General features: G+C 46.0%; 1 protein-coding gene across 3 annotated transcripts; it reads left to right on the top strand.

Moving 5' to 3' along the window:
* The first annotated feature begins 617 nt into the window (after positions 1-617).
* CLEC4C (C-type lectin domain family 4 member C) lies at positions 618-18,086 on the top strand. Of its 3 annotated transcripts, XM_025403248.1 has the most exons (7): positions 618-822; positions 1,420-1,512; positions 3,224-3,227; positions 6,634-6,740; positions 10,384-10,529; positions 16,454-16,569; positions 17,831-18,086. In XM_025403248.1, exons 1-7 carry the CDS (start codon positions 792-794, stop codon positions 17,970-17,972), a joined length of 639 nt encoding a protein of 212 aa, XP_025259033.1. In that variant the 5' UTR covers positions 618-791; the 3' UTR covers positions 17,973-18,086. The 3 variants fall into 3 exon arrangements, with proteins under 3 accessions (XP_025259033.1, XP_025259034.1, XP_025259035.1); XM_025403249.1 differs by lacking the exon at positions 3,224-3,227 and having other exon boundaries at positions 792-822; positions 6,630-6,740; positions 17,831-18,068; XM_025403250.1 differs by lacking the exons at positions 1,420-1,512; positions 3,224-3,227 and having other exon boundaries at positions 792-822; positions 6,630-6,740; positions 17,831-18,068.
* The last annotated feature ends 1,527 nt before the right edge of the window (positions 18,087-19,613 follow it).

A 19,613-nucleotide genomic window follows, 5' to 3' on the forward strand; every position in this document is an offset into this window, starting at 1 on the left:
TCTGTTTCACCAGTAGTTGTAACCATCCTTCAACCAAACATCTCCATTTGAGTAGCACAGGCTATAATGGATTTTCTCTAATTAAAATTACTCAGCAGTGGCCGGGCAGGTGGTGGGCTCACAATGGGAACCCAGGACTTTGGGAGGCTGTATTAGTCCATTTTCACACTGCTGATAAAGACATCTGAGACTGGGCAATTTACAAAAGGAAGAGGCTTTTTTCTTTTAATTTGTTTTTTTGAGATGGAGTCTTGCTCTTGTTGCCCAGGCTGGAGTGCAACGGCAGGAGGTCAGGAGTTCGAGACCAACCTGGCCAATATGGTGAAATCCCTTTTCTACTAAAAATACAAAAATTAGCTGGGCATGGTGGCGCATGCCTGTAGTCCCAGCTGCTCGGAAGGCTGAGGCAGGAGAATTGCTTGAACCCATGAAGCAGAGGTTGCAGTAAGCCGAGATTGTACCACTGCACTCCAGCCTGGGTGGCAGAGTGAGACCCTATCTAAAAAAAAAAATTAGACCTGCAGCCATGAACTGTTTTTGATGTATTTCTCAATTTCCTTGTTTGTGTTTCCTTATTTCTGAACATGATGTATGTTTTAAATTGAAAGCTTTAGCTCACTGCAGAAAGTCTCCTAAGTCACATCTCTTCCTTTGCAAGAGTAGGCGAAGAAGGATCTAAGGGCTTGGCTTGTTTGAAAGAAGCAGACCCCCTAAAGTCACATCTTTAGGGAAAGTGATACAAGAGCTTCTGCACCTCCTGATAGAGGAAGTCCAAAGGGTGTACACACACAATGGTGCCTGAAGAAGAGCCTCAAGACCGAGGTGAGCATTCATCTTCTCAGTTCTAGGGAAGGTAGTAACAGCAGGATACAGTGGGAAACAGGCATTGAGGTGATAGGGGTGACTTTGGAAGAAGAAATAGACAGCTTTTCACACATAATAATAATTTCAGTATGGAAATAGGTATGGACCCAAGATACTTGGATCAGGGAAAGATGAAAGAAAAAAAGAAAAACAACTCGGGCCTAGAAGGTCTTAAAGGAAAATGAATTTGGTCAGGCGTGCAAGCACATGCCTAAAGTTCCAGCTACTCAGAGACTGAGGCAGGAGGACCACTTAAGCCTGAAAGTTTGAGGCCAAGGCTGTGCGATTCAAAGGTAAAGAGAGTAGGGAACTGGAAAGTACAGTTTACTCTGAATGAGTTTTGCCTGGATTTGTCTTGGGTTCCAGGGTACTAACTGGTCATTTGTTCTGTAATCTCTGTAATTTCTGTAATCTCTTCTTGCTTTCACATTTTTTGTGTTTTAATTAGTTTTGATCATAGCCTGATTTTGTTGTTCTAAGATTTTTGGGACTCTGGCTTCCTGGGTCTTCAGCAGTGGAGATTATGACTATGCGTTTGTCTTGCTGATCTGACAGAGAAAGGAGTCTGGTGGTTCCAGTTGAAGGTCTGGTCTGTGGCAGTCGTATCTATCTTGCTCCTCTGTGTCTGTTTCACTGTGAGTTCTGTGGGTAAGTTCTTGGCTGGAGTGCAGTCATCTCTTGGTCCTTTTCCCAGTCACATTCTATAGATTTCCTGAAGAAACAGGTTCCCCTTTCTAGACATAAAATGGCAACCCTAACCGAGAAGGCCATGTTTTTCATAAAATAAGTTATTACTATTATTAGTTATTTTGGATAATTGTCTATACTTCCAGGTTTCTTTGCCTGGTTTTAGTTGCATTTTCCAAATGTGATCATAACTGTCTTGGTCAGCTTGGGCTGCCATAACAAAATACCATAGACTGGGCCAGGCATGGTAGCTCACGCCTATAATCCCAGCACTTCGGGAGGCTGAGACAGGCAGATCACCTGAGGTCAGGAGTTCAAGACCAGCTTGAACCATACGGTAAAACCCTGTCTCTACTAAAAATACAAAAATTAGCTGGGCGCAGTGGCTCACGCCTGTAATCCCAGCTACTTGGGAGGCTGAGATAAGAGACTCACTTGAACCCAGGAGGCAGAGGTTGCAGTGAGCTGAGATCACGCCACTGCACTCCAGCCTGGGTGACAGAGTGAGACTCTGTCTCAAAACAAAACAAAACAAAACAAAACAAAACAAACAGAAACAAAAAACCCCATAGACTGAGTGAGTTAAAAAACAGAAATTTAGGCCGGGCGCGGTGGCTCACGCTTGTAATCCCAGCACTTTGGGAGGCCGAGGCAGGTGGATCACCTGAGGTCGGGAGTTCAAGACCAGCCTGACCAACATGGAGAAACCCCGTCTCTACTAAAAATACAAAATTAGCCGGGGTGGTGGCACATGCCTGTAATCCCAGCTACTCGGGAGGCTGAGGCAGGAGAATCGCTTGAACCTGGGAGGCGGAGGTTGCGGTGAGCCGAGATCGCGCCATTGCACTCCAGCCTGGGCAAAAAGAGCGAAACTCTGTCTCAAAAAAAAAAAAAAAAAAAACAGAAATTTATTTTCTGATGGTTCTGGAGGCTGGAAGTCTGACAGGATGCCAGGATGGTTGTATCTGGTGAGGTCCCTCTTCCTGGCTTACAGGTGATGCCCTCCTGCTGTGTCCTCACATGATGGAGGGAGTGCCAGCTCTTCACGGTTTCTTCTTATAAGAGTACTCATCTCATCATGAGAACCCCCCTCATCACCTCATCCAAACCTGATTTCCTCCCAAAGGCTCTATCTTCAAATACCACAAATTGGAGCTTAGGGCTTCCACATATGAGCTTGGGGAGGATGCAATTCATTCTATAACAATAACTCCACTTTGATGGGAGTGCTGATGGTAGGTACCATCTAGTTGATCTGCTCCTTTGTTTTAAAAAAAGTCTCTATTGGGAACATAACTATTATTCTTTCTATGATGCTGTAATTGTATTACTGTGGGGTTTTAATCTTCACATGAGATTCTTCCCAATATGACAGGAAAAACTGTTCATATGGCCAGGCAGTGGCTCACACCTGTAATCCCAGCACTTTGGGAGGCTGAGGTGGGAGGATTGCTTGAGGACAGGAGTTCAAGACCAGCCTGGGCAACAGAGTGAGACCCTGTCTCGATAAAAAATAAAAAATATAACTTGGCTTGGTGGCACGTGCCTGTGGTCCCAGCTACTCAGGAGGTTGAGGCAGGAGGATCGCTTGAGCCCAGGAAGTTGAGGCTGCAGTGAGCCACAGTCTTATCACTGTACTCCAACCTGGGTGACAGAGAGACCNAGGCTGGAGTGCAGTGGCCGGATCTCAGCTCACTGCAAGCTCCGCCTCCCGGGTTCATGCCATTCTTCTGCCTCAGCCTCCCAAGTAGCTGGGACTACAGGCGCCCGCCACCTCGCCCGGCTAAGTTTTTGTATTTTTAGTAGAGACGGGGTTTCACTGTGTTAGCTAGGATGGTCTCGATCTCCTGACCTCGTGATCCGCCCGTCTCGGCCTCCCAAAGTGCTGGGATTACAGGCTTGAGCCACCGCGCCCGGCAGCAGGAGGTTTTGAGTGATGCAGGTGAAACCGTCATGAATGGCTTGGTGCCTGCCTCGAAGGAATGAGTGAGTTCTTGCTCTGAGTTTGGGTGAGATCTGCACCTCTCCCTCACTCTCTCTTGCACCCTCTCTTGCCATGTGATATGCCGGGTCCTGCTTTGCCTTCCACTATGACTGAAAGCTTCCTGAGGCCTCACCAGAAGGTGAGCAGATGCTGGCACCATGCTTACTGTACAATCTGCAGAACTGTGAGCCAGTAAAATGTCTTTTCTTTATAAATTACCAAGTCTCAGGTATTCCTTTATAGCAATGCAAAAACACACTAATACAAGATGGTTATTTAATTATTTGAGAGGAAAGAAGACATGCAAGAACTTACAGACATAAATTAAGAGAAAACAGAAGAGTTTGACTAGGTTTAGTCTCAAAATCAGAATGATGAAATACATGAATAAAGAATTAAGTGAGGATAAGTGAAAAGTCAGATCTTGCTCTGTGTGCATGCCAGTGAACAAAAGAGACCATTTTTAGTGAAAGATGTCTAAATGTCTCCAAAAGGTTAGGTTTTACCTTATATTTAATTTGACCCAAATGGTTTACTTACAGTTACAGCCATAAGAAAACTTTAGAAAAACCAAAAGGCCTGTGGTATTTCAAGATTAATAGAATTAGATGCTGTTACCTAGTAATCAACAAATGCTTACCGAACACCTCCCGTGAGCAGGCCACTTTTCTAGGTGCTGGGTATATAGCGTCAATACAATGAAATTCCTTCACTAGACTGTATGTTATAGTAGGGGAAGACCAAGATATATACACATGCAAACTTATAAACAAACAAGATAAACTGATATATGAAAGGGTTGAGGACATATTTTTTACTGGGCCTGCAGAGAAAGAAGCATGAGAAAAGAGCAGTATGGCTTGAAATGGGATGAGAGAGGCATTGCAGACTTTGTAAGAGCATAAGGCTATTTTATTATTATTTATTATTTATTTTTATTTTTATTTTTTGAGATGGAGTCTCGCTCTGTCACCCAGGCTAGAGTACAGTGGCTCAATCTCAGCTCACTACAAGCTCAGCCTCCCAGGTTCATGCCATTCTCTCACCTCAGCCTCCCGAGTAGCTGGGACTACAGGCACCCGCCACCACACCCAGCTACTTTTTTGTATTTTTAGTAGAGATGGGGTTTCACCATGTTAGCCAGGATGGTCTCGATCCCCTGACTTTGTGATCCGCCTGCCTTGGCCTCCCAAAGTGCTGGGATTACAAGTGTGAGCCACCACTCCTGGCCCATTATTTATTATTATTATTATTATTTTTTTTTTTGAGACAGAGTCTCACTCTGTCACCCAGGCTGGAGTGCACTGGCTCAATCTTGGCTCACTGCAAGCTCTGCCTCCCGGGTTCGTGCTATTCTCCTGCCTCAGCCTCCCAAGTAGCTGGGACCACAGGTGCCTGCCACCACGCCCGGCTAATTTTTTGTATTTTTAGTAGAGATGGGGTTTCACCGTGTTAATCAGGATAGTCTCGATCTCCTGACCTCGTGATCCGCCCGCCTCAGTCTCCCAAAGTACTGGGATTGCAGGCATGAGCCACCATGCCTGGCCTGTTATTACTATTTTTGAGATGGAGTCTCGTTCTGTTGCTAGGCTGGAATGCAGAGGCGTGATCTTGACTCACTGCAACCTTCGCCTCCCAGGTTCAAGCAATTCTCCTGCCTCAGCCTCCTGAGTAGCTGGGATTACAGGCATGCACCACCATGCCTGGCTAATTTTTGTATTTTTAGTAGAGACAGGGTTTCACCATGTCAGTCAGGCTGGTCTCGAACTGCTGACCTCGTGATCTGCCCGCCTTGGCCTCTGAAATTGCTGCGATTACAAGGGTGAGCCACTGCACCTGGTCTTTTTTTTTTTTTTTTTTTTTTTTTTTTGAGAAAAAGCCTCGCTCTGTTGCCCAGGCTGGAGTGCAATGGCACAGCCTCTGCTCACTGCAACCTCCACCTCCCAGGTTCAAGTGATTCTCCTGCCTCAGACTCCTGTAGCTGGGATTACAGGCATGTGCCACCATGCCCAACCAATTTTTGTATTTTTAGTAGAGATAGGGTTTCACCATGCTGACCAGGCTGGTCTTGAACTCCTGACCTCAGGTGATCTGCCTGCCTTGGTCTCCCAAAGTACTGGGATTACAGGTGTGAACCACTATGTCCGGCCAGAAGGTTATTTTTTTGTTTTGTTTTGTTTTTTTGAGATGGAGTTTCACTCTTGTTGCCCAAGCTGGAGTGCAATGGCAAGATCTTGGCTCACTGAAACCTGTGCCTTCCGAGTTCAAGTGATTCTCCTGCCTCAGCCTCTTGAACAGCTGGGATTACAGGCGCCTGCCACCACGCCTGGCTAGTGGTTTTTTTCAAGATAGAGTCTTGCTCTGTTAACCAGGCTGGAGTGCAATGGTACGATCTCGGCTCTCTGCAACTTCCGCCTCCTGGGTTCAAGCAATTCTCCTGCTTCAGCCTCCCAAGTAACTCAGATTACAGGTGCCCGCCACCATATCCAGCTAATTTTTGTAGTTTTAGTAGACCATGTTGGTCAGGCTGGTCTCGAGCTCCTGACCTCAAGTGATCCACCAGCCTCAGCCTCCCAAAGCACTGGGATTATAGGCGTGAGCCACTGCGCCTGGCCAGCTGGCTAATTTTATTTTTTATTTTTAAATATAAATAAAAATATATTTATATTTTTATATTTTTGGTGGAGATGGGGTTTCACCATGTTGGCCAGGCTGGTCTTGAACTCCTGACCTCAAGTGATTCTCCCACCTTGGCCTCCCAAAGTGCTGGGATTACGGGCGTGAGTCACTGTGCCCGGCCACAGCATAAGGTTGTATAGCACAACATAGCTCCACTTAAAAGAATGAGAACTGCCGGGCGAAACCCCGTCTCTAAGAAAAATACAAAAAAAAATTAGTGGGGCGTGGTGGCGGGCGCCTGTAGTCCCAGCTACTCGGGAGGCTGAGGCAGGAGAATGGCGTGAACCCAGGAGGCAGAGCTTGCAGTGAGCTGAGATCCGGCCACTGCACTCCAGCCTGGGCAACAGAACGAGACTCTGTCTCCAAAAAAAAAAAAAAAAAAGAATGAGAACTAACTCTGCTTTCTCTTTCCCAGCAAGTCACAATTTTATGTATAGCAAAACTGTCAAGCGGCTGTCCAAGTTACAAGAGTATCAACAGTATTATCCAAGCCTGGCCTGCGTCATGGAAGGAAAGGACATGGAAGGTACAACTCTGCAATGAGCAACAAGACTTCCCTTGCTATTAATCAAATTCCTAGTCTGATGGTTTATCATTGTCAGCACTAAAGGCCTAAACTAAAGGCCTAGTTTTTCCTACTGCACTCTTTATCTACTTGGTATCTTAAATAGACACCTCAGGCCGGGCGCGGTGGCTCATGCCTGTAATCCCAGCACTTTGGGAGGGTGAGGCGGGTGGATCACCTGAGGTCGGGAGTTCGAGACTAGCCTGACCAACATGGAGAAACCCTGTCTCTACTAAAAATACAAAAAAATTAGCTGGGCGTGGCGGTGCATGCCTGTAATTCCAGGTACTCGGGAGGCTGAGGCAGGAGAATGGCCTGAACCCCGGAAGTGGAGCTTGCAGTGAGCCGAGATCTTGCCACTGCATTCCAGCCCAGGTGACAAAGTGAGACTCCGTCTCAAAAAAAAAAAAAAAAAAAAAACACCTCAAAATTAAAGTATCAAACAAGGGTCCTCAGAACTGTCTCACTTTCTCCTGCTCCCATCAATACTAAAGCTTAAAACTCGAGAATCATTCTTAGCAGTTTCTCTTTACTTATCATCTTCACCCCCACATCCAATTAATCACTAAGTTCAACGGTAAATATATCCCTCTCCCTATACAGTTCTGAATTAACTGAAAAATAAATATACACAGGATATAAATATATACAGTTCTGAATTAACTGAAAAATAAATATAAGAATAAAATTATACCTGGCATGGTGGCTCACATCTGTAATCTAAGCACTTTGGGAGGCCAGGGCAGGCAGATCACCTGAGGTTGGGAGTTCCAGACCAGCCTGACCAACATGGAGAAACCCCGTCTCTATCAAAAATACAAAATTAGCTGGGCGTCGTAGCGCATGCTTGTAATCCCAGCTACTCGGGAGGCTGAGGCAGGAGAATTGCTTGAACCCGGGAGGTGGAGGTGAGCCGAGATTGTCTCATTGCACTCCAGCCTGGGCAACAAGAGTGAAACTCCATCTCAAAAAAAAAAAATTACCCAGCTGTGTTGACATGTGCCTGTAGTCCTAGCTACTTTGGAGGCTGAAGTGAGAGCATCAGTTGAGCTCAGGAGGTTGAGGCTGCAGTAATAAGCGATTACACTGCTGCACTCCAGCCTGGGTGACAAAGTGAGACCCTGTCTAAAAAAAGATAACAATAAATAAAAAATAAAATTATCAGCTTTATTGATGGTAAAACCGAATCATGAAATATGGCTTAGAGTGAGGCCAAAATGTTGCTCCCTAGTCCAGGCCTACTCACCTCCTGAGGGATAATTGGTTAGCTGTGTCCAGAATCAGGGACTGCCTACAGCCTCGTGTGCAGAGCCAGAGAGAGACAAGTTCTACATCAGAAATGTTTCAATGGCCTTAATCCTTTCCAGGAAGAAAACATGGACCCAAAGGGCATCAAACTGTTATTTCAAGAATGAAATCATTCCCTGCTTATAGGGAAAAACTGTGTGGGGTAAAAAGATGACAAGAGCTTGTTCCTCAAAACTACCATAGGCGGCCAGGTCCAGCGGCTCATGCCTGTAATTTCAGCACTTCAGGGCAGCTGAGGCCAGTGGATCACTTGATCCCAGGAGTTCTGGACCAGCCTGGGCAACAAAGCAAGACACTGTCTCTACAAATAATACAAAAAAAATTAGCTGGATTAATACAAAAAAAATTAGGTGGCGCGCCCCTGTGGTCCCAGCTACTTGGGAGGCTGAGGTGGGAGGATCACTTGAACCCAGGTCAAGGCTGCAGTGAGCCATGATTATGCACTCCAGCCTAGATGACAAAGCACGATCCTGTCTCTAAAAAAAAGTTTTAAATATTTATTTTGGTATAATGTATGCCAAAATATAAAGAAAAACATTTTGACATGCTCTACATTGTTTGTCAGAGGGAATTTGTATAATCTGTTTTGTGCTGACAGTGGAAACGTGCTTCGAAGGAGAGACGGATCTTTTTCAGCACTTACCGCTCTTAAGTGTTTTGCATGTATTATGTCACCTCAACCTCTCAATATTCTGAGTAAGAAACATTCCCATTTACAAATGAAAAGAAAAATATTTAAGGCATAGAGTGGTTACATAATTTTCCCAAAATTACAGCACAGAAAATGAGGTTGCAACCCAGATTTGTCTTATTCTAGACTCATTCTTTAAAATTAGATGCTAAACTCTAAATGATATTTTTATCTACAATTATTAGTGGCAAATATAACACTGTCAAAGTTATTTTTGCTAAAGATGTAGACATGGTTCATGTATGACCACCAATAAATGATGAGAACCTTAAGTTAAAGTATTTGTCTTAGCTGGGCGCAGTGGCTCACGCTTGTAATCCCAGCACTTTGGGTGGCCGAGGTGGGCGGATCACGAGGTCAGGAGATCGAGACCATCCTGGCTAACACGGTGAAACCCCGTCTCTACTAAAAAATGCAAAAAAATTAGCTGGGCGTGGTGGCAGGCGCCTATAGTCCCAGCAACTCCGGTGGCTGTGGCTGAACCCGGGAGGCGGAGCTTGCAGTGAGCAGAGATCGTGCCAATGCACTCCAGCCTGGGCGACAGAGCGAGACACCGTCTCAAAAAAACAACAACAAAAACCTGTCGCCAAGGCTGGAGAGCAGTGGCGCACTCTGCGCTCACTGCAAGCTCCGCCCCCCGGGTTAACGGCATTCCCCTGCCTCAGCTTCCCGAGTTGCTGGGACTACAGGCGCCTGCCACCACACCCGGCTAATTTTTTGCATTTTTAGTAGAGACGGGGTTTCACCGTGTTAGCCACGATGGTCTCCATCTCTCCTGACCTCGTGATCTGCCCGCGTTGACCTCCCAAAGTGCTGGGATTACAGGTGTGAGCCACTGTGCCCGGCAAGTATTTGTCATTAAAATAATTATTGTGGGTTTAAAGCAGGGCCTGGAAAACTAAGGCATGGGCCAAACTCAACCAGCTGCCTACTTTTATAAATGACATTTTATTGCCATATTCTTTTTTTTGTTTGTTTTTGGTAACATATTGCCAGTGGTTGCTTTCATACTGCAGTAGCAGAGTTGAGTAGTTGCAACAGAGACCGTATGGCCCCCAAATCCTAAGATATTTACTATCTGGCCCTTTGCAGGAAGTTTGCTGGTCCCAATATAGAGTGAAATGATCTAGAGATTAGTAAATACAGCCGGGCGCGGTGGCTCAAGCCTGTAATCCCAGCACTTTGGGAGGCCGAGACGGGCGGATCACGAGGTCAGGAGATCAAGACCATCCTGGCTAACACGGTAAAACCCCGTCTCTCCTAAAAAATACAAAAAACTAGCCGGGCGGGGTGGCGGGCGCCTGTAATCCCAGCTACTCGGGAGGCTGAGGCAGGAGAATGGCGTAAACCCGGGAGGCGGAGCTTGCAGTGAGCTAAGATCTGGCCACTGCACTCCAGCCTGGGTGACAGAGAGAGACTCCGTCTCAAAAAAAAAAAAAAAAAAAAAAGAGATTAGTAAATACAGCAGTAAATGAGTTCAGCTTTGGAAAATCCATGGAGATCCATAGATGAAAACTAATTAAACCTTAGCGATCTAAGCTTGTAACTTTATGTGAGGAGAATTCTCTGTTAACATTTTTTCTTCTTCTATACTCCTTTGGGAAGATTGGAGCTGCTGCCCAACCCCTTGGACGTCATTTCAGTCTAGTTGCTACTTTATTTCTACCGTGATGCAGTCTTGGACTGAGAGTCAAAATAACTGTTCTGTGATGGGGGCTGATCTGGTGGTGATCAACACCAAGGAAGAGCAGGTATGTTCTAACAGGCAGCTAATCTGTTTCCTTTCTTAACTGATAGTCTTTTTTTTTTTTTGATACGGAGTCTCACTCTGTTGCCCAGGCTGGAGTGCAGCACGATTGCGGCTCTCTACAACCTCCATCTCCGGGGTTCAACCAACTCTCCTGCCTCAGCCTCCCAAGCAATTGGGACTACAGGCACCTGCCAGCACGCCCGGCTAATTTTTTGTATTTTTAGTAGAGACGGGGTTTCACCGTGTTAGCCAGGGTGGTCTCAATCTCCTGACCTCGTGATCCGCCCGCCTCGGCCTCCCAAAGTGCTGGGATTACAGGCGTGAGCCACAGCACCTGGCCCTCCCACTTCACTAATCTTTTTCAACTATGTCTAATCCTGCTATTAAAACCATATCTTAACATCTAAATTCAGTTATTATATTTTTCAAATCTAGAATTTATCTTGCTTCTCTTTCAAATATGCTGTCAAACTTTATAATGTTCAACGCTTAAGCTTATTTTGTTGTTGCTGGTTTTTTTTTTTTTTTTTTGAGATGGACTCTTGCTCTGTCGCCAGGCTGGAGTGCAGTGGCTCAATCTCGGCTCATTGCAACCTCCACCTCCAGGGTTCAAGCGATTCCCCTGCCTCAGCCTCCCGAGTAGCTGGGATTACAGGCGACCACCACCATGCCCAGCTAATTTTTGTATTTTTAGTAGAGGCGGGGTTTCACCATATTGGCCAAGCTGTTCTCGAACTCCTGACCTCGTGATCCACCCGCCTTGGCCTCCCAAAGTGCTGAGATTACAGGCGTGAGCCATGGTGCCCGGCCAGTTTTTGTATTTTTTTTCCCTTTGAGACAGAGTCTTGTTCTATCGCACAGGCTGGAGTGCAGTGGCGAGATCTCTGCTCACTGCAATCTCCGCTTCCTGGGTTCAAGCGATTCTCCTGTCTCAGCCTCCCGAATTGCTGGGATTACAGGTGCCCGCAACCACGCCCAACTAATTTTTGTATTTTAAGTAGAGATGAGATTTCGCCATGTTGGCCAGGCTGTTCTCGAACTCCTCACCTCAGGTGATCCACCTGCCTTGGCCTCCCAAAGTGCTGGGATTACAGGCATGAGCCACCGTGCCCAGATCTTCTTTTTTTATTTTTTTCAGACAAAGTCTCTCTCTGTCACTCCAGGGTGGAGTGCAGTGGTGCAGTCTCGACTCACTGCCACCTCTGTCTTCTGGGTTCAAGTGATTCTTTGACTCAGCCTCCTGAGCTGCTGGGATTACAGGTGCATGCCACCACTCCTGGCTAATTTTTGTATTTTTAGTAAAGATGGGGTTACACCATGTTGTCCAGGCTAGTCTCGAACTCCTGGCCTCAAGTGATCCACCTGCCTTGGTCTCCCAAAGTGCTGGGATTATAGGCCCGAGACACCATGTCTGGCCTATAGTATGTTTCAAATTATCCTTGTGTGATAGATGTTGTACTTGAAAAATTATTTATAAAAATAATTGGAGGCCAGGCACGGTGGCTCATGCTTGTAATTCTAGCACTTTGGGAGGCTGAGGCGGGTGGATCACCTGAGGTCAGGAGTTCGAGACCAGCCTGGCCAACATGGTGAAAGCCCCTCTCTACTAAAAATACAAAGATTAGCTGGCCATGGTGGCGCATGCCTGTAATCCCAGCTACTCAGGAGGCTGAGGCAAGAGAATCGCTTGAACCCAGGGTGTGGAGGTTGCGGTGAGCTGAGATCATGCCAGTTCAGCCTCGGCGAAAAAGCAAAACTCTGTCTCAAAAACAACAACAACAACACAACAAAAAATTGGAAGCCTAAGATATTATTCACTTCCAAAGAGTATTTTTTTTTTTTTTTTTTTTTTTTGAGACGGAGTCTTGCTCTGTCACCCAGGCTGGAGTGCAGTGGTCAGATCTCAGCTCACTGCAAGCTCTGCCTCCCAGGTTCACACCATTCTCCTGCCTCAGCCTCCCGAGTAGCTGGGACTACAGGCGCCCGCCACCTCGCCCAGCTAGTTTTTTGTATTTTTTAGGAGAGACGGGGTTTCACTGTGTTAGCCAGGATGGTCTTGATCTCCTGACCTCGTGATCCGCCCGTCTCGGCCTCCCAAAGTGCTGGGATTACAGGCTTGAGCCACCGCGCCCGGCCCCAAAGAGTATTTTCATTTGCTTTTGCCACATGCCTTGGCACAAGTCCTACAGTACATTATGGCAATTTCAGGGCCTGAAATTTCTACAATATCCAAATGATTCAGAGCCAGATCATAATCTATATGAGGTCTGATTTACTGCCTATTTACCCTTACCTCTTTCTTGGCTCTGGACTCTAATTTTTGCCTAACCCTACAAAGTTTTCAAAAGTGCTGTTCATCCTGTCTCCCCAGCCATGTTGTAAACTTTTATTTGTTTTGACTTCCTATGCCACACTTAGCACAGAGTCTGAGCAGACAATAGACTGCTTAAATGTTCAGTGAAAGAATGAATAGATAAATTGATATGGTGGAGAGGGAAGGAATTACACAAACCACTAACAATGTCTCATATACGTTCATGTACATTCAAAATAATCTGCAAACCTATGTCAAAATATATTTTCTTATTTGTACAACATTATTTGAGGCCTGGCAAGGTGGCTGATGTCTGTAGTCCCAGATACTCAGGTGATTGAGGCAGGAGAATTGCTTGAATCTGGAAGGCAGAGGTTGCAGTGACACGAGATCGTGCCACTGCACTCCAGCCTGGGTGACAGAGTAAGACTCTGTCAAAAAAAGAAAAAAAAAAGTGACCTGAAGCATTTGGAGTGTGCGTGCGAAGTTGTTTTTTATTTTTGGGCAGGGGGTGGGTTTGCATTTTTTGGACACAGTCTCATTCTGTCGCCCATGCTGGAGTGCAATGGCATGAGCTCGGCTCACTGCAGCTTCTACTTCCCAGGTTCGGGTGATTCTCATGCCTCAGCCACTCGAGTAGTTGGGATTATAGACATGCACCACTATGCCTGGCTAACTTTTGTATTTTTAGTAGTGACAGGGTTTCACCATGTTGTCCAGGCTGGTCTCGAACTCCTGGCCTCAAGTGATCCACCTGCCTCAGCCTCCCAAAGTGCTGGGATTATAGGTGTGAGCCACCGTGCCCAGCCCAGAGTTATTATTATTATTATTATTATTATTATTCTTTTTCTTTTGAGACGGAGTCTTTATCGCCCAGGCTGGAGTGCAGTGGCGCAATCTTGGCTCTCTGCAACCCCCGCCTCCTGGATTCAAGCGATTCTCCTGCGACAGCCTCCCAAGTAGCTGGGATTATAGGCGCCCACCACCTCGTCTGGCTAATTTTTGTATTTTTAGTAGACACTGGATTTCCCCATGGTCTCAAACTCTTGACTTTAGGTGATCCACCTGCCTCAGCCTCCCAAAGTGCTGGGATTACAGGTGTGAGCCACCATGCCTGGCCTAATTATTTTTTGGTAGAGATGAAGTCTCACTATATTTCCCAGGCTGGTCTCAAACTTCTGGCCTCAGCAATCTTCCCACCTTAGCCTTCCAAAGTGCTGGGATTACAGGCATAAACCACCACAACACAAAACTTTTAAATTTTTAAACTTTAGCATCCTGAGGTTGCGGGGGCGGGGGAGGAATGTGCTGTTCAGCCCTTCTACTGCCTTTTCTGGATCAGCAAACTTTCCCTAGAGAGAAAGGGGCCATGATTTCCAGGCACATCTTCCTTGCTTTTCATTCTCTCTGGCTTCTTGACCTGGTAATTTTTACTATTTTGTGACCTTTTGAGACATTAAAGTTTTTCATGTTTCATCCAGCTTATGTAGTTGATTTTGCCAAGAAGTTTGGTCCAAATTACTTAGTCCACCATTATTGAAAGTAAAGTAGAAGTCCCACTACATTCAGTGTTGATACTAGCATTGTTATCAATCATTTATATAACATGCAGTTATATAGAAATACTTAGAAACAATTAATTGCCTCACAGAGAAGAAATATTATGAGGACTTGCGAAAAAAAATTAAATTGCAAGAACTGACAATCAAGAACTGATATGGGGCTAGGTTCGGTGCCTCACGCCTGTAATCCCAGTACTTTGGGAGGCCGAGCCTGGTGGATCACATGAGGCCAAGACAAGCCTGGCCAACATGACAAAACCCTGCCTCTACTAAAAATACAAAGATCAGCCAGGTGTGGTTGTGGGCACCTGTAATCCCAGCCACTCGGGGGGCTGAGGCATGAGAATAACTTGAACCTAGGAGGTGGAGGTTGTAGTGAGCTGAGATTGCATCACTGCACTTCAATGTGGGCAACAGAATGAGACTCTGTCTCAAAAATAAAAATAAAAATACGCTTTCCTGGCTGGGTGTGGTGGATCAAGCCTGTAATCCCAGCAGTTTGAGAGGCCAAGGCAGGAGGGTGGCTTTAGCCCAGGAGTTCGAGACCAGCCTGGGCAACATGGCCGAAACCACGTCTCTACTAAAAATACAAAACTTAGCAGGGCATGGTGGTGGATGCCTGTAATCCCAGCTACGGGAGGCTGAGGTAGGAGGATTGCTTGAGCCTGAAAGGTTGAGGCTGCAGTGAGCTGAGATCACGCCACTTCACTCCAGCCTGGGTGACAGTAAGACCTTGTCTCAAAAAATAAATAAATAAATAACTAGGGGGGTGGGGCGCAGAGAGAAACCTAAAGATATACTAATTCAACTCCCTTTACAAGAAGACTGTATTAGGAGCGAGGGAGAAATTTCCTCACAATACGCAGAGCCTTGAAGAATGCTGTCACTTAGCAAAGAAATAGGAAAGCAAGTGTGACATGAGGATTTATGATGACCACGGCTAGAGCATGCTCCTGTACACGCCAAACATCATGCTCACAAGTGATGTCTTTGATCCAGCCCTGCTCAGCCAGAGGCCTCTGCTCCTGGGCAGGGGCCCTTTGTGGCGACTCCTGGGTCATCTCCTTTTCTTCTTTTCTTCCTATGGCCATAAGAACTCTGTTCAACTTGAGTCCCCGCTAAAGGCTATTGTAAGAATTAAAGAAAGAGGAAAGAAATATGAAAGGCGGCTTGCCGGTCAAGACAGGTTTTTTTAGAGAAAATAAACCTGAGAGGAGCTTCTGGCTGAGTTAGGTCAGGGGCACACTCTCTTACAGACTAAGAGTTTTGTTTTTTGTTTTTTTTTTCTGAGTCAGAGTCTCACTCTGTCGCCCAGGCTGGAGTGCAGTGACGAGATCTCCGCTCACTGCAAGCTCCGCCTCCTGGGTTCACGCCATTCTCCTGCCTCAGCCTCCGGGGGAGCTGGGACTACAGGCGCTCGCCACCGGGCAATTTTTTTTTTTTTTTTTTTTTTAAGTAGAGACAGTGTTTCGCAGTGTTAGCCAAGATGGTCTACATCTCCTGACCTCCTGATGTAGGCCGCCCGCCTAGGCCTCCCAAAGTGCTGGAATTACACGCATGAGCCACTGTGCCGGCCCAGACAAAGAGTTTTTAAGGATTCGGAGTGGGAGAGTTTATCAGAGGCTTGGGGGACTGCTTCTGTGTCTCTTTGTTGCGCTTATCGGGGAGGCAGAGTCGTGTGTCTGCTCCCATACATCTTTCTGCAGCTGCAGGCATAGCCCCCCGAGTCTGCTTTTAGCTTTCCTATCTTAGTGCACCTGAAGGGAAAGAAATGTGCTTATTAAGGCCCACTGTTTTATTGGGACCCATTGTATGAGGGTGAAACTTGGCAGTTACCCAAGAGACTTTCCCCCCACCTCCCTCTGTGCCTGAGCTGTCTTATCTGTGTTTTACTGTCTGCTCTTTCTGTCTGCTTGTGGTCAGAAGGGAAGTGATTTCCTTGAAATGCATGAGGCAAGAAAGGGAGCTGGAACTTAAAATGGCGGTGTTTGTCCCAGATGAGGGTGCTCCTGCTCTATCAACTATGACTCTTCCGTTTTCTTCCCTCAGGATTTCATCACTCAGAATCTGAAAATAAATTCTGCTTATTTTCTGGGGCTGTCAGATCCAAAGGGTTGGCGACATTGGCAATGGGTTGATCAGACACCATACAATAAAAATGTCACGTGAGTATAGAACTAGGTCTCTTTGACATCAAGGGTTGTGCTTTTTTTTTTTTTTTTTTTAAGACAAGACTCTCACTCCATCACCCAGGCTGGAGTGCAGTGGTGTGATTGGTTCACTGCAACCTCTGCCTCCCAGGTTCAAGTGATTCTCCTGCCTCAGCCTCCTGAGTAGCTGGGATTACAGGCACGTGGCACCACGCCCGGCTAATTTTTGTAATTTTGGCAGAGATGAATTTCACCATGTTGACCAGGCTGGTCTCGAACTCCTGACCTCAAGTGATCTGCCTGCCTTGGCCTCCCAGAGTGCTCAGATTATAGGTGTGAGCCACCATGCCCAGCCATTTATGATTTCTTTACAAATTTTAAAGTACTTTAGTACAGATTACCACTGTTGACATATCAATTATGTCAAATACGTAGGGACATTGTTCTAGTTCCCATTTTTTCAGATAGAAGAACTGAGAATCAGGGAAATTAAATTACTTGCACTAAATAACAGAGACTAAATAGCAGATCCAGGGAATTTCCCTAGTTCTTCAGACTCCAAAAGCAGTGCATAGAACCTGATTAATACTTGGGACCAGGGAAAAAAAAATCTTGGAATCATTTAACTCTGTGAGTTGGAAGTTCTATGGCAATTGGACATAGGGATGGCCAAAATGAAGGAATCCTCTGGGATATCTGCCGGGGGGTGTTCAATGTATGCCGAGTTGATTAAGATGACAGGCCACTAGGTCATGTGGGAACAGTTTTCAAGGGAAATACCAGAGACATAGGTGGAGAGGAAACTGCCTGAACATGAGGTTTTACAAAACGTGGCAGCAGAAGTGGGAAGGTGGTTTGGGTATGCGTGACTTTGACTTTCACACTGTTTAACGCTAGCTCTCTCCCAGTCTCTCACTTTTTCCAAAACACTGTTTCTTGTTTTTTGAGACGGAGTTTCACTCTTGTCACCCAGGCTGGAGTGCAATGGCACGATCTCGGCTCACTGCAACCTCTGCCTCCCGGGTTCAAGCGATTCTCTTGCCTCAGCCTCCCTAGTAGCTGGGGTTACAGGCACGTGCCACCACGCCTAGTTAATTTTTTTGTACTTTTAGTAGAGATGGGGTTTCTCTACATTGGTCAGGCTGGTCTCGAACTCCTGACCTCAGGTGATCCACCCGCCTCGGCCTCCCAAAGTGCTGGGATTATAGGCATGAGCCACCGTGCCCAGCCCCAAAACACTGTTTCAAAACACCACTGTCCTTTATCTGCCTTTCAGATTCTGGCACTCAGGTGAACCCAATAGCCCTGATGAGCGTTGTGCGATAATAAATTTCCGTTCAGAAGAATGGGGCTGGAACGATGTTCACTGTCATGTACCTCAGAAGTCAATTTGCAAGATGAAGAAGATCTACATATAAATGAAATATTCTCCATGGAAATGTGTTTTGTTGGCATCCACCATTGTAGAAAGCTAACTTGATTTTTTAATTTCTGTGTAAGTTTTGTACAAGGAATGACCCAAAATTTTTTAGTAGGCTGTCACCTATGACACTTTTTTTTTTTTTTTTTTTTAGGCGGAGTTTCACTCTTATTTGTCCAGGCTGGAGTGCAATGGCACGATCACGGCTCACCGCAACCTCCACCTCCCAGGTTCAAGCGATTCTCCTGCCTCAGCCTCCCTAGTAGCTGGGATTATAGGCATGTGCCACCACGCCCGGCCAATTTTGTATTTTTAGTGGAGACGGGGTTTCTCCATGTTGGTCAGGCTGGTCTCGAACTCCCAACCTCAGGTGATCCACCCGCCTCCGCCTCCCAAAGTGCTGGGATTACAGGCGTGAGCCACTGCGCCCGGCTACCTATTACACTTATGATATAATCCATTCACACATTCATTTACTCATTTATTCATTCATACAATTAGTGTTTAGTGAACATTTTTCTATGTGCCAGAGACTACTGGAGAATGCTTTTGCAGAAAAACAGAGGGAGCATGAGCATCTGCTATTATTTTCTGGCAGCTGAGGGATGAGGTGCCTGTTATGGGCTGAATTGTGTTGCCTCAAATTCATGTTGAAGCCGTAACCTACAGTACTTCAGAATGGGAGTCTATTTAGAGATAGAACCTTATCAGAGGAAATTAAGTTGAAATGAGGACATTAGGAGCCTTAATTCAATCTGACTGATGTCCTGTGAGGAAATTCAGGCAGGTAATGTGGCTCATGCCTGTAATCCCAGCACTTTGGGAGGCTGAGGTTGGGTGGATCACGAGGTCAGGAGTTCAAGACCAGCCTGGCCAACATGGTGGAACTCCATCTCTACTAAAAAATACAAAAATTAGCCAGGCATGGTAGCAGGCGCCTGTAATCCCAGCTACTTGGGAGGCTGAGGCAGGAGAATCACTTGAACCTGGGAGGTGGAGGTTGCAGTGAGCGGAGATCACGCCATTGCACTCCAGCCTGGGCAACAAAAGCAAAACTCCATCTCAAAAAAGAAAAAAAAAAATTAGCCAGGTGTGGTGGCACGTGCTTATAGTCCCAGCTACTTGGGAGGCTGAGGTGGGAGGATCGCTTGAACCTAGGAGTTTGAGGTTGCAGTGAGCTATGATCATGCCACTGTGCTCCAGCCTGGGTGACAGAATAAGACCTTGTCTCAAAAAAAAATTAAAGAAATAAGTAAAAGAAGAGGATATTTGAACACACCCAAAGACACCAGGAGTGTACGTACACAGTGGGCCGACCATGTGAAGACACAGCAAGAGTGTGGCCATCTGCAAGCCAAGGAGAGAGTCCTCAGAGGATACCAACCCTGCCGGCACCTCGATACTGGACTTCCAGCCTCCACAATTGAGAGGAAATAAGTATTTGCTGTTTAAGTAACCCAGTCTGTGCTATTTTATTACAGCCCTAGCAAGCCAATCATGCAGTACTGATGTCAGTATTTGATGTACTTTCTGTGTTTGGTCAAAAGGTTTTCCATTTCGCTCTGATTTATTAATTTTAGCTGAAAGTAGACTATGCAGCAAGGTACACAAGAAAACAAGATATCCAAAGAAGGCAGTG

This window comes from Theropithecus gelada, chromosome 11, assembly GCF_003255815.1.
Source record: "Theropithecus gelada isolate Dixy chromosome 11, Tgel_1.0, whole genome shotgun sequence".
NCBI classification, from domain to species: Eukaryota; Metazoa; Chordata; class Mammalia; order Primates; family Cercopithecidae; genus Theropithecus; species Theropithecus gelada.